Source organism: Leopardus geoffroyi, chromosome C3, assembly GCF_018350155.1.
Source record: "Leopardus geoffroyi isolate Oge1 chromosome C3, O.geoffroyi_Oge1_pat1.0, whole genome shotgun sequence".
Lineage (NCBI taxonomy): Eukaryota > Metazoa > Chordata > Mammalia > Carnivora > Felidae > Leopardus > Leopardus geoffroyi.
This window is the reverse complement of record NC_059338.1, coordinates 37,001,132-37,016,430: the sequence shown is the minus strand read 5'-3', so window position 1 is coordinate 37,016,430 and position 15,299 is coordinate 37,001,132. Positions and strand designations below refer to the sequence as shown.

The 15,299-nt window shown below is 46.0% G+C and overlaps 1 protein-coding gene across 9 annotated transcripts in view; it reads right to left on the bottom strand.

The window, feature by feature from the left end:
* Positions 1 to 2,563: 2,563 nt before the first annotated feature.
* The window catches only part of HHAT (hedgehog acyltransferase), a 321,146-nt gene continuing 308,410 nt past the window's right edge, over positions 2,564 to 15,299 (bottom strand). For 8 of the 9 annotated variants that reach the window (XM_045452422.1, XM_045452427.1, XM_045452424.1 and 5 more), the window contains one exon: positions 2,564 to 3,586. In XM_045452422.1, coding sequence (XP_045308378.1) covers positions 3,495 to 3,586 — 92 coding nt within the window. In that variant the 3' untranslated portion in view covers positions 2,564 to 3,494. The remainder of the gene's footprint in view (positions 3,587 to 15,299) is intronic. The other variant, XM_045452428.1, reaches the window with a different exon arrangement.

Sequence of the window (15,299 nt, the reverse complement as noted above, 5' to 3'; positions counted from 1 at the left end):
CTTATTTAATACTACTGGACCACATTTCAAAAAAGGCACTTTTCTTTTTGGAGACAGAATTTACCTCAGGATGAGGAATCTGTGGTCTGCAAGCCATATTCGGGCCTCTGCTTGCTCTCATAAGGCCACAGGATGAATACGGCATTTTTAATGACATCCTCCCTACAACCTATTATTTCATTATGTTGCAGAAAAGCATAATAAACATTAAAGGTGATAGTATTTAAAATTCCAAGTGATTTGATATTCATTCAAAAATCTCACCTAAAAATAGGAACCTCACGTAATAAAGCACTGAACAGTATGTTCTTGATATATCTTCAATTGTGAAAAAAATCTCTTTGTTAATATGATTTTTATAATTAGTCAAAAGGACTAGTAATACAGAGCTAAGTAACAGATACTACATTCTGGGTGCCAAAGGAGTTTCAACTATTAAAAAGGGGGGATTTTGTTGGTTTTAAGTTTATTCACTTATTTTTTAGAGAGCACAAGCAGGGGAGGGGCAGAGAGACAAGGAGAGAGAGAATCCCAAGCAGGCTCCACACTGTCAGCCTGGAGCGCAATGCAACACTCTCTCTCTCACTGTGAGATCATGACCTGAGCCGAAGTCAGATGCTTAAATGACTGAGCCACCCAGGCGCCCCTGTCGATTTGTTTTAAAATAAAACGGCTCAGGTCATGATCTCACGGTTTGTGAGTTCGAGCCCTGCATCAGGCTCCACACTGGCAGTGCAGAGCCTGCTTGGGATTTTCTCTCTCTCTCTCTCTCTAAATAATAAACATAAAATAAAACAAGACAAAAAAACAAAATAACTTCCCTGAAAAAGGGCCTCGGATTTCTCAATGCCCACTGAGAAAGGCCAGCACCATCAAGATGATCTGGTTTCTCAACAGTTGGTCCTACTGGATGTATATGTTCTGGTACATTTGTTAGAAAGCAAACTCATTACAATTAATTTCTTATACTGGTCTACAATTATGTTATTATTTTAAATAAGCAAGTGATCAGTCTCAGTTTTTTTAAGGGGAACACCGGTCCCACTAAATTACTATCCTCCCAATACAGACATCATTGTATAATTGTATAGATGATATATTTTCTTTCTATGCCTGCAGTCTTTAATAAAACAAAAGGTTTTCTCCTGTCACTTCAAACAAATTAATCTGAAGGAATAATAAAATACCTTTAAGTCTTCCTGTACAGTCCCGAATTAGTCAAAATGGCCACGAGTTGGCTGCCCTTCAGATGTCTTGCTTGCCTCCTTGGGGATCATCTTGGCAATCCTGCTTGGAGCGCTCTGGCTTGCCCAGGGCTAGGTTGAGGTCAGAGGATCCTGGGGCTAGAAGTTACCTTGGGACATCGTCTAGTTGCTTTCCAGCCCCATGCCTGAAGTTGCCCAGGGCTGATGACTATGTAAAGTGACATGTCACACGCTCCTCAGCTGGAACTGCTCTGTCTTCTCAGAGATACTTCAAGAGTCTCATTTAAAGTAACTCCAAGATTTTACTTCGCATGCATGAAGAGAGACTTCTTATTGTTTTCATATTATAGTTGGAGAACAGCAAGAGGTTAAAGTAAGAAAACAATGGTCCTAGAAAATCCACATGTTGGTTAACTGGGCCTCAAATAATTTACTAATACTTGAGAACCACTCTAAATCATGTGATAGTTTAAAAGAAATTCAGGCTTATTACTTTCATATATATTCACTGATTCTTCTAATACAGTTGAGTGAATGAATAAGCCTGTTTGTTTTTACATCAATGGTGTCTCTGAAGCGTTCAAAATTCTTTGTATTGTTTATACACATACGTACATTAAGACACTTGCCTACAATCATCTTCACATTCCTGTGTTTCCTTAGCCAGCCCTTTCCTTCCATGTGAACTTCAGCCAAACTCCCTGCAGCTGACCACAGTTCCTGAACTAGTATTGGTCCCTGATGTACTGTAATCATTTGAGTGCTCACTCTTCCCAGCACCTTGGAACCACCTGCCTGGGCCTCCTTCTCACTTACCAAGTCGGTTGCTGAGGCCACTGCTACCGGCCCACCTGCCCCTCTGGGTCTGTTCCTTCAAGGAGCCAACACTGGGTGTGCCCACTCCACACCATCCACCCTACAACTGCTCTTCCAGGCAGAATGGCTAGGAAGAAAGGATGTCAGCAAGATGGCCGGTCCTGCAGTCTAGGAGTATCTCATTGAGTTCAAACCATAGCCACAGTAGATAACAAATACGAGATATGTGGCCAGACCAGGTCCAAGGGAACCTTTCATTCAGTGACAATTTAATTCAGGTGTTTGAGATATATACTAAGTTTGCCCATGACGAGGTACACTATGTCTTGAAACCTCAAAGCTTCTTTACCACTTAGCACCTGCCCTCTCAAAAGAAAACAAAGAACCAAAACCTCCAAAGTCAAACAGACATATTCAGAATTATCTACCACTTGGGTCAGTGGCCTGTCATCACTTTCCAAAAGAATGAATAATTGAGACTTACGGGTTTCGATTTTAAGCATTTTCCTCAAAAAATAATTCAAAATGATTCTACAACTATGTAAATTATCAATGTGATAGGAAAGGCTCCACTTTATTTGAAACAAAACAAAACAATGTGAACTACTGAGTGTAAACCACTGAGTAGGAAGATGACTGCTGGAGCTTCCTTGCATGGAGAGGAGAAAAGACCACAGGATACCATCCTTACCCTTTGTCACTTACCAGATAGCACCTGTCTGTTGACACACTATCTCCTGGTTTCTTAATTCTGCTTCTATATTGGGAAATGAAGATTAACTGTCTGCTAGAGGAACTGCCATATTTATACTTCTCTGTAAATCTAGGGCACAAAGCATCCAAATGTCAGTCACCTGGGTAGTGTTTAAATAACTGGTCTTCTGTACTGACCCCTTGGAAACCACAGGACATGTTGTATGTTCTTTGGGTAACTAGAAACATGACATTGTCCCCGCCATGCTGGGGTGCTGAAGTGTGAAACTCAGACCCCAGTGCTGGTTCTAGTGACCATACTGCAGGACATGGGGAAGAGGTCATTTACATGTTACCAAAATGTTTCAGAAGGATGCTCAGTGGAGAACAGGCCTTATCACTATCAGGATTTCTGTGCTCTAATCGAGTAACGTCTATTGCATGTAATTCTTGGTAAAGTAGAAAGAACCCAAAGGGCCACTGGGCCTGGGTTCTAGACCACAACGTCACCATGTGCAGCTGAGCAAGATTCTCCTGCTCTGGACCCCTGCTTACTCAGCAGGAAAATGATGGGGGAGATGAGCTCCCCAAAGTTAGAAGCCTCTCTGGTTGTCAATTTTCTATGAGAGCTCCAGCTTCCAGTCTTGGAGTGAGGTAACTTCAACAAAAGATGAACAGATCAAGCACTGGTCCCTCGGAGGTTATCTGGTGTGCGAGGTCAGGGTGAAGCACCATTTGCTCGGAGGCCAGCGGTAAGGGCTGGCATGGGCCAGGGAAGCTTTAGTCCACCAAGTATGTCTGGGACCAGGCAATGCCCACATGGGAGTAGCAGTACAGGAATCCCAGGACAGAGAGTGTCACGTACGGCCAGCCTGCAGGGGGAGGGCAGAGATGGAGGAGCAGTTAGAAACGCGTGGGGTGGGACCTCCCACGGGTGCAAACTCTCCCCCTTTGGGGAAGGCAACTCGGTTGACACATTTAGACACACACCTCCCAGAAAGTGTGCTCTAACTGGAACGCCAACAACCCGAACCCTACATTCCCACTGGGGTCAGCATAAAATGAAGAGTGCACTATCTCAAATGGGAATTATATTTAGAAATAGGACAAGCTTTTAAAGAATACCTATTTAGAAAACTAAAGTATTTAATAATCAAAAAAGAAGAAAAGTCCACAAGACCCACAGTAAATCTCAAAATATAGATTGGCCGTCATATTGAATTGAGTGCCATCTGTAAGCACACAGAAGGGAGAGCCTAAATTAAACATTTGCTTTCAAAACTCAAAGCTTTTAGTGGTTCCTTCTATAAGTACTTGTCTTAGAATATCTGATGTTCTTTTCTTTCCTCTTCTTCTCCTCCTTTCCCTCCTCCTCCTCAATTAACAGCCCTTTCTGCTGAGTACTTGTCACTTAATTATCTCCATGCCTTCTACATGTTTCACTTACTCAAACATTTCTTGGGTGCTCTGGAGATCCAGAGGTGCTATGGAAGGTACCAGATGCCAAAATAGGTAACCCCACTCGAGCTCAGGAAAGAGACACACACACTACTGGGATTTATGAGCCATGTACTGTGTGCTAGATAATGATGTATACAGAGCACATTTCAACTGGGCCGTGTGGGGTGAGCAAGAGTGTGTTAGATGGAAAGGGACAGAGATAAGCTGCCAGAGAGACTGCCAGAAGTGTATCACAGGCCACCCCAGGAACATGGATCATGGGTTTGTGGCTCCTGCTCGGGGAGGGGCAGGCAGGGTAAGGACAGGAGTAGGGAGGCTGCAGGGGGGAGTCCCAGATGGTCTTGCTACTCTACAGGCTCTCTTCCTACCATGTCAACAGTCAGCTGCTTATTAGTATTAATAAAAGTTCCATTAATATAGCATAGTGGTTAAACGTGCAAACTCTGAAGTAAAATTAAACATCAAATCTTGGCTCTGCTACTTGCCATCTGTGTGACCTTGAGCAACTTAATGAGTCTCAAATGTAAAACTAAAAGGATAGAGCAACTTTATTAAGAGTCTTTATAAGATGCCGTGGACTTGATTGCATCCCCCTGCCAATTCATATGTTGAAGCCCGAACTCGCAGCGTGTATTTGGAGGTGGGGCTTTTGGGAGGTAAATGGGTTGAGGTCAGATCGTGAGGGTGGGGCCATGATGGGATTAGTGCCCTTATAGGAAGAGACACCAAGTCGGGGCACCTGGGTGGCTCAGCCGATTTGAGCGTCCAACTTCACCTCGGGTCATGATCTCACAGTCTGAGTTTGAGCCCTGCGTTGGGCTCTGTGCTGACAGCTCAGAGCCCAGGGCCTGTTTCAGATTCTGTGTCTCCCTCTCTCTCTGACCCTCCCCCGTTCATGCTCTCTCTCTCAAAAATAAATAAACGTTAAAAAAAAAATTAAAAAAAAAAAAAAAAAAAAGGCGGCACACCAAGAGCTTGGCTTCTCTCTCTCTCTGCCGTATAATGGCACAGTTAGAAGGTGACTATATAGAAGTCAAGAAGATGGTCTTCTCCAGGAACCAAATCAGCTGGCACCTTGATCTTGGACTTCTCCAGTCTCTGGAACTATGAGAAATAAAGTCTCTTGTTTAAGCCACCCAGTCCATGGTATTTTGTTATAATGCCCCGAGTTGACTTAAGACATAAGGAAGGAATGTGTGAAATGATGTAAAGGCCCGCATGGTGCCTGGCCTACGGTGGGCACTAAGGAAAGGTGGCAATAATGCTGGAGAGAGGGCGCAGAAGTCTTTCTCCACCAAAATTTGAGTGACAACAGAGAAGCCCAGCTCCGGTCTTCCTCTGAACTCATTTCAAACTTGCCTCCTTAGACTAGCTTGGCACCAGAATTCTCCTAGGCCCTCAAGGCAAGACAAGCGAGGGGAGCAGAGGACTCACAAAAGCCTGGCTCTAGGACCAGCCCTACAGTCCTACCTACTGTCTGCTACTCAGCCAGTGTATTTGTTTCCTGTGGCAGCTGGAACAAACGACCACAAACTTAGTGGCTTCAAACAACAGAAATTCATTCTCTCATACTTCTAGATGCTAGAAGTCTGAAATCAAGGTGTTGCAGGCCATCTCTCTCTAAAGGTTCTAAGGGAAACTGCTCCCTTACCTCTTCCAGCTTTCGATGACGCCAGACATTCCTTGGCTTATGGCAACACACCTTCAATCTCTGTCTCTGTCTTCACGTGTCCTTCTTTCCTATGTACCTCTGTGTCCTCTATTCTTATAAGGAAGCCGGTCATTGGATTTAGGGCCCACTCTAAATCCAGGATGACTTCTTCTCAAGACACTCAACTAGTTACATCAGCAAAACCCCTATTTCCAAAATGAAGTCACATTCTGAAGTTCCAGATGGACATGAATTTGGGGGGCACTATTCAGCCCAGTAGAGCCAAGTACGTTTTCAAACTTCAAAGTGGACCCATCCTGCCTGGAGGCCCTCTGATCTCTTACCTCTGTGGCCCAGACACAGATGCCAGGAGTCCTGTCAACATCTGCTCCTCAGTGGGCTCAGGGAGCAGAAATCAGGGAGGGGGCTTTGGGCACAGAAAGCAGTCCCAGACTTCAGCTGTGTTTAGGGTGACACATTGGCAGGTGTTTGGTAAACACAGAACCCAGAGGCTGGCTATGGAGGTGGGAGAATGGGGATGTTTTACTTACACAAAGCTGGGCCTGAGACAGCTGTGTCCAGCCCCATGGCTACAAAGCTTTCACATCCCCGTGAAAGCTTCCGGCCAGCACACAGAACTGGAAGGAAGAACAGCCCTAACGCTGCCCACAAGTGAGGCGTACACGTGTTCAGTTTGGACCACAGCTGGGCCGTGAAAATTCCCTCTACCATTAACTGTATGTCATTTGCAGAGGCAGGCAGACAGCAGTTAGGAGACTTGTAATCCTGACTCTCCTATGAGACCCTAGGAGGGCTTCCATTTCTCCATCTACACAATGGGAAATCAAAGATAAACAGAAGCACATGAAATAAAATAAGATCACAGATTTGACAGTGCTTTTAAAAAGTGTCTCAAGGGGCACCTGGGTGGGTCAGCTAGTTAAGCATCAGACTCTTGATTTCAGCTCAGGTCATGATTTCAAGGTTTGTGGGATCAAGCCCCACATCAGGACCTACACTGACAACATGGAGCCCGCTCGGGATCCTCTCTCACCCTCTCTCTCTGTTTCTCCCCCGATCACACGTGCACATGCTTGTGGGTGCTCTCTCCCTCTCTCTCAAAATAAACATTTAAAAGATAAATAAAAAGCATTTCAAAAATGCAAAGAATTACTACAGAACCACCTGAGAAGTCTACATGTACAGTGTATGAAGCAGTTACAAATACATAGCTTTCTGGCCTTTTTAACATGAGTGTTCCTACAGATAGTAACCCCAGTGTATACTGGATGGCAGCCAAAGACCCCTTACCTTTTCCTGACCTCAGGAGCAAGATATGTGATGGTAAGGAAAAGACAGATTCCACAAGTCACCCTTCCACAGCCTTCAACCAGCGTTTCATGAGCATTTTCTGTGTTTCCAGTCCTCTCCTAGACATCAGACATCAACATCACCCTCTGTGGGGTGCCTGTAGGCACAGGGTCTTTGACTGTGGCAGCTGCTAACGAAGCACTGATGTGATCCAAGTGTGGGGGGTTGCTTAGGGAAGAGCCTCCTCTTTATCAGGGCTCAGACGATCACAGAATAAGACACTGGGATGGGCTGGCATTCTGGCAACGATCAAGGTTTGCTATGATGCAGTCATCCAGGCTTGTCATCCGTTAACAAAAAAGATGGTGTCAACAAGGGTTCTTTCCTGCCAAATGAACACAGACCTCACCCTGCAGCCCTCACTACCCCTGGCCTTTCCCCACTCTGTGTTCTCCTTCCAGGATCTCCTTTCTCACCAGGATTTCCAATCTACAGCGTCCGGTCAACTCCCATACCCCCACATCCCCAACCCTGTGCGTGCGCACGCAGACATACAGACCCACACACGCGCACACGTCCCGTTAACGTAGCTCATAAAGCCTGGTGGGAAGTATGATATTAGTCAAAGGAAAAGATCCTTCTTAAGACAGTACTTTAAGGCCAAGCCCCCTGCACACTCAGCATATTCATGGCTAAGCTCCCAGACTCAGTGATATGTCCCAGTGGGCTTTTGATACCTGGACCTGTTAAGATCGAAACAGCTGAACAGTTTTAGCAGATGACACCTAAGCAGCACTGGACATATCACAAACAGGAATCCAGCAAGCCAGACGACAGTTGCAAAAGATTGGGTAATATAGTTAATAGGGCATATTACTTGACAGATGATGCACATAAGTAGGATATACAGCACAACAGATTCAATTAAGAAGATCTATGTAGATGGTGTAATAGATGGAGTTAATAGGATGGAGGTGGTTGGATCATGATATTGTTAATAGGACACTGGTGAGTTGTATAATAACTACATCTAATGAGAATAGGTAGGACACAGAGGGAAATGTCTATAGCTAAAAGAAAGCAAGCAGTGTAATTTTACTTGAGGTTATTATGGCTGAGCAATTTTCTGAGCAATTACATCAGTCTGAAAAGACTGGAAAGGCCGAGGCTCAGAACAGTGAAGGAAAAGACCATCATCATGCAGGGCCGTGACAAGTCAAAGAATATATCAGATTGGTTTTCTGGAAAGTGATGGGATAATCAGAACAAGAAGTCTAATGAACACCTTTGTTTAAAAGGTAACGTTGTAAAATGATTGCAGCCACTGTGGAAAACAGTAGGGAGGTTCCTCAAAAATTAAACACAGAGGGGCGCCTGGGTGGCTCAGTCGGTTAAGCGTCTGACTTCAGCTCAGGTCACGATCTTGTGGTTCATGGGTTTGAGTCCCGCATCAAGCTCTGCACTGACAGCTCAGAGCCTGGAGCCTGCTTCGGATTCTGGGTCTCCCTCTCTCTCTGCCCCTCCCCTGCTCATGTTCTGTCTCTGTCTCAAAAATAAATAAAAACATTAAAAAAAAATTAAACACAGAATTATCACATACATACCCAAGAGAATTCAAAGAACCAGCAGAGAGATTTGTGCACCTGTGTTCACACTAGCATTACATACAATAACCAAAAGGTGGAAACAACCCAAGTGTTCCCTCACAGACGAATAAAAAAGATGTTGTCTGTACATATAGTGGAACGTTAGCCTTAACAAGGAAACCCTGTCATAGGCTACAACATGGATGAAAATGGCTAAATGAAATAAGCCAGACACAAAAGGACAAATACTATACACGAGGGACCTAGAGGATTCAGATTCCTAGAGACCAAAAGGAGAATGGAAGTGGCTAGGAACTAGGGGACTTATTGGAGTTATTGTTTCATGGTGCAAGAGCTTCCGTTTTGCAAGATTAAAACAGTTCTGGAGACAGACAGCGGTGATGGCTGCAGAGCAACGTGAATGTGCTTGATACCGGTGAACTGTTCACTTAAAAACGGCTAAAATGCTGAATTTTATGTTATACATAATTTACCACAATAGACAATTCTATGCTGAAAGAAGCCATTGACAAAATAATACATACCGTATTATTCCATTTATGTAAAACTAAAATTGATTTGGAGTAACAAAAAGCTCCTTAGTGGTTGCCGGGGGCTAGGACAGAGGGAGGGACAGATTACAAAGGGAGCACTAGGAATCTTTGAGGATGATGAAAACGTTTTGCATCTTGATTATGGGAATGTTTTCAAGGGTATATATAACTGAAAAAGACCGTAAATGGTATTTTACTGTGCACAGATGATTTCTCAATCTCAAAGTTGTAAAAAAATTTTCAAAAATGAAAAAAAAAATTTTTAAGATAACACTGGAACATTACCGAATCACAGACTTGCAGTTTTCTGCAGCTAGGCCATACGCGCCCTAAGGTATTCAAACAAAAGATGCAGATGCAAGAATAACAATGCACTTTTGAAATGACGGTGGTCTGCAATCCTTCAACTCCCTAGGGGCAGGAGGACAGGCTGCATGGAGGACCGAGCAGTGGGCTCCCCTAATCATGCTCTCTTCCACTGGGCCCTCTGAGTGGGAGGAGAATGCTAAGAGCTTTTACTTAACTATGCGGACACACTCAGCAGCTGAATCAGCACAAATCCCTATCCCAGGGAAGAAATCAATCCTTCCTAATGGGAGAGGAGTTAATTGAGTCACTGAATTGTGTATGAGCTATCAATTACCCCATCAAAGGCTCACTCAACTGTCAGTTTGGGCAACACTCCTAAGCCTGTGACCACCATCTTGGCTTTAACAGGGCTTTTTCAAAGGCTACATCCTACTGCTAACCGTTTTTATTATTTATTTATTTACTTACTTACTTATTTTTAATGTTTATTTATTTTTGACAGAAAGAAGAGAGAGAGAGAGAGACACAGAGTATGAGTGGGAGAGGGGCAGAGAGGGAGGGAGACACAGAAGCCAAAGCAGGCTCCAGGCTATGAGCTGTCAGTACAGAGCCCGACGCAGGGCTTGAACTCACAGACTGCGAGATCATGACCTGAGCCAAAGTCGGACGCTCAACGACTGAGCCACCCAGGCATCCCGTGCTAACAGTTTTTAGAAGAAAATGTCTGGTGACCAGCGCATGAACAAACTTTGCAGGGAAGGCTTTTTCCTGCCCTTGCTCCCAGTCCCCCAGCACCATAGTCTCTGTCATTGTGTGAGTAGTTTATAAAGAATATGCAATCTACTACACAGTTTACAAAGAATATATAGTCTTGTGAATCCTTACAACACTCCAAGATAGAAATCATTAACCTATACTAATTTTCTTGCTTGAAGCCACACTGCCTCAAAAGGGCCCAGAGTCCACATCCCAAGTCCAGAATGTCAGGCTGAATCCTATTTCGAGAAAAGTCCAAAGGATTTCGGCCTGTCCTTTTATTTTTATCTATAATTATCTGTCATTAACAATGAACAATGCCCTAGCTTCCTCCTTCTATCCACCCAGGCAAGTTCTCTAGCCAGAGGCTCTGACGCCCTGTTGTCCATTGACTTTCTTGCTCATCCACCACTCAGTTGTCACCTGGCTGGGTTAAGGAACACTCTCAGCTTGGCATGAGGATCCCTAGAGCTGAACAGATGGACTCCCTTTCTGGTCCCATGGAGCACCAATGTCAGTGACTCAAAACTATTCATTCTAAGAGAGAGGAGGTTCTCATTATTCCGGAGAGCCACTGGGCTACAAAGGAAACAAGTCTCACTCCCCAAACTCTCCTTGGTTGAAACCTAAGCCTGCAAACGTGAAGGATGTATTATGATTATTAAATGCCACCAACATATCCAACCATATCCCTGCGGATGCAGGCGCATATGTAAGAGCCCACATTGCCATCCTGGTGAAGACAGATAGAAGGCTGATGAATTTCAACCACCACAGACAGCCTTTGTGAAAGGGTAGGCTCAAAGAAGGATATCCAATGGGGAAATGGAATCAAGAGGTGAGTCCAGGAGACACTGCAGAAGACAGAGTCATACGACTTGGTGACTGATGGATTTGGGAAACAAAGAATAGACTCGTTCTCACTGACACTGAGCACTGCCTCACATGGTACACTCAGGGTGGACATTCAGCTAGTACACCTCAGAGAGATTCTACCTAACATTAACAGGCTGATTCACTACCCTGCTAGTCAGTAAAAGTCATGGTCCCAGCTGCTCCCTAATGACCGTTCTCTAATAACACATCAAAAGAGGTAAACACCTGGTAAACACATGTGCTCCAGGCACATGGCTGCCGTCTCTTTGGATTGACTGGTCTGTGCCCATGCCTTACATCTGTTAGATATTTTGAACACCAGCTCCCTACCCTGTACATTGGTGACATCCATTCCAAGGCCAGCAGAAGTGAAGTGTTTCTCCCCTTAGAGAGCTAGCTTGGGCAGCCAACTCTGGTCCAAGGGTGCCGGCTTGGGGTCTGAGAAGGACCCGTGTCCCTGCGCCCTGGGGTTCTCTGCACCACCCTGCCAGCCTCACTGCTGTCATTTCATTCATTATTCACAATAACTTCACACGCCGTTGCCTTTGTTAAAAGAGCTAGGTCCTGACAGCCTTTATTTTTAACAATATTCAGGCCTGATGGGGGGAAATGATAAGGTGCCTGGGTAGCTTTATTTAAATCTCATTTACTCCAGTAGTCCCAGACCAGAGATCATGTGGAGCCATTCATCACAGTCCTGGCCTGTAGACCTTCCTTAACAGCTCAATTTAGGGCTGGAACCTTAATAAGGCTATAGGGCAGGAGCCTTTTCCCATCACAGGGCAACCTTATCGAGGGATACACAGCAAGAGCAAAGCTGCCCAGGCTTCAAAGCCTGTGAACTGCCGGGTCTGTCTGCAAACCCATGGGGATAGGGACGGAAGGGCTGAGGAACAGGCTCTGGCCACGTTAGGGTTAAATAACAATTTCTTACCTCCATATAGTTTACAAACCTGGGTCTCGAACCCAGGTTTCGAGGCCTTAGTGTTTTTCCAAAAAAGGCTCCGCTGCTTCTTTCACATCCTTTCATGAGAAAGGAGGACTGGGTGGTTCTTATCTGTTCATGAAACTAAAGCACGAAATCCTAGGGCACTGGTTTTCTAACGTGAGCCCACGTCAGCACCTGGAGAACACCTTAAAAGAGAATACACCGCTCTGATCCAGGGGGCCTGCGGTGGGCCTGAGATTTGCATTTCTAACGCATTCCCAGGTGAGGTGGATGCTGCTGGTCCAAGAGCCACATTTTGGAAACCATTGTTCTAGGGGAACTGTTCTAGGGGGCACTGTTCTGAGGGAAGAACTTTGTACTAACAGAGTTGTTCATAAACTGGGCTCCTTCCTGGAACAGAGGAGACAGATGGTTATGGAGCTTTATGTTATCAGGTACCTTGCTGGGCGCACTCCACATTCTCACAGCCACCTTACTGGGCAGGTATTATTAGCCCCACTTTGTAGAAAAAGGAAACTGAGGCTCAGAGAAGTAAAGTAAGTTTCCCAAGGTGTAAGAGCTAGTTGGTCATCATGCCAAAGTGAGACTTAGGGCTGTGTGACTCCAACTCCACTTGGCCACCTAAGCTCCCAAAGCCATAACCTGGGCCACATGATGGAAAAGGCCCACACCGGGCACTTGCCTCCTGGCCTGGTCCCTCTCCGTAAATTCTCTACTCCTGGTGCCTAAGGTAGCAGCAGGGAGGGAGAAGGAGCAGGGTTCTATTTTCCGGCATCATCCACCACTAAGTCACTAGGTCACACGTCTTCAGAAGCTGCAATCTCTCCGTTTTCATCAAGGGGGACAAAGAAAGCACTGATGAACATGTTTATCCTTTGTCTTGTTGAGAGCCTAACTTAGGTTGTATCCATTAAAGAGCATGTTCCCAGGGGCGTCTCGGGGACTCTGTCAGTTAAGCTTTCAGCTCTTGATTTTGGCTCAGGTCACAAGCTCACGGTTTGTGGCTTTGAGCCCCGCATCGGGCTCTGTGTGGATAGCATGGAGCCTGCTTGGGATTCATTCTCTCTCTCTCTCTCTCTCTCTCTCTCTCTCTCTCTCTCTGCCCCTCCCCTGCTCACACACTCTCTCGCACTCTCTCAGAAATAAACTTAAAAAAAAAAAATTAAGAGCATGCTCCTAATGCCTGAGTGCCCTTTTATTAAAATTGTCAGAGCCACGGTTATTTGGCCTCTGTCATGGGCTGAGCCTCCACGAAGTATCTAGCAAGGAGACGCAGAGGAAGGGGTAGCTCCAAACCCCCTCCGGGAGCTTCCTGACCAAGAGCTGTTTGCCAGGCGCCGTGTGCACCTTTTAACCGGCACAAACAGCGGTCATTAATAAATCACGTTGTTCATGGTCAATTTCACATCCTGATGCAGCCAACCTAGGCTGCATTTTTCATCCTTTCCTACCTCCCAGTACAAGCCTGGCGGGCAGAAGCTTACTGAAGCACTCACTTCCATAAAGTAAAATCATTTCATGTGAAATTGAGGAAGTGGGGGAACAAGCCAAAGCCACTTTTTCTTACTCTGACAGCGTAAGTAGATGGCAGTGCTGAGAAAACGCATATTTTCCCTCTCTGGGCCAAATGGGTGAGGACTTGCTTCCCAGAAAACTGTCCCTGCAGTTGGTGCTGCCGTCCCAACTCCCACCACTGGGACCAGCGGCTGCACAATCAGAACACGCTTCCCAGCTGTTTCTCTTCCTTAACTTGTGTTTCTAATACAGTCTAATTAAGGCTGTTGCTCATCGTTAATTCATGGCCACACTATGTAACATGGCGGACATGGCCTAACAAAGGAGCGCTCATGAAAGGCACTTCCCTCTAACAAAGTGATGTGCACGGGGCGGATCAGGCTCCCGGTCACACAGCCCAGACAACCACTCACCCACAATGGTGTTTATGAGGCACCTACTGTGTGCCCGGCATTGAGACAGGCCACCTTGCTCCTTGTCGTATGAGCAGCGTGTGCCTTCATCTGAGGTCTGTGAGCAGGTGCCCCTGAAGGCTTAGCATGCCACCCTGGGTCCCGAACACTTCACCTGACCCTCCAGTCTTGGTTCCTCAGCTCCGTCATCCAAATGTACATATACGGAGACCCGCGGATAAAACATAGCGGAGACAAGATTCTCAAACAACCGCAGAGGCTAGGAGGATGGGCTGCCACAAGTAAGTTGAAATGTCACTATAAAACAGCTGAGCCTCACGGTTTTTGTGAGGCTCTGCAAATATGGGATGGAGGAGGCCCGGGAGCACCTCACAGGAGCAGGGGCTGACGCACCTGGCAATGTTTCCGTGGGAACACGAAGTCTCTGGAGAAGACAGCTGCCTGCGCATATATAAAAGTCTGCCCCTAGAAGAGGTCTGAGGAGACATCTGCACACCTCGGAGGGTAGAGCTGTGGGGAGGGGGAGACTCTCTGGGGGGCAGAGGCACACTTTGGCAGTGGGAGCCCCCAACCCCACAGAAGCTCAGGAGACAGCGGGCTTCTTCCTGTAGGGAATGCAGCAGAGGCAGACAAGGAGGCCCGGGCACAACGGAGGAGATGCCTCTTTCACACCAGAAGCAGAACCAGGTCTGAGAGTCCATGAGTCTGCTTCTCTCTTCCCAGGGCACTAGGACCAGGGTGCGCATGGTACACGGGCAGCGGATAACAATGAGACGGGACAAACACAGACACAGTTGTGGACACCTGAGTCCTCATTCACAAGACTCCCAAGTCCCTGCTATAGGTGATTAAAAATAAAAGTTGTTGCAAAACCCCTGAATGATCTGAAGGCCGCTGACAGGTACGCCTGGGAGAAGAGGCCCCCGGCATCTACTGGCCGTGAACATCTAGACTTTGCCAAGGGACAGCAGGGCAGGAAGTCACTCCAGTCATACCCAGTCTCCTACCACCCCCAAATGAACGTACCAGAGAGAGCTGGGAAGGACGAGAAAGCGATGCCTACACCATATGAATATCTGAAAGATGATGTCAGTGATGTGTCTGACATGCTCTTTTCCAAAAGCAGTTGTTACATAAAGGGCTGCAAATTACTTGCCTTATATTTCTCGGCAAAAACAGAAGAATAAAAGCAGGGCCTCAGTGG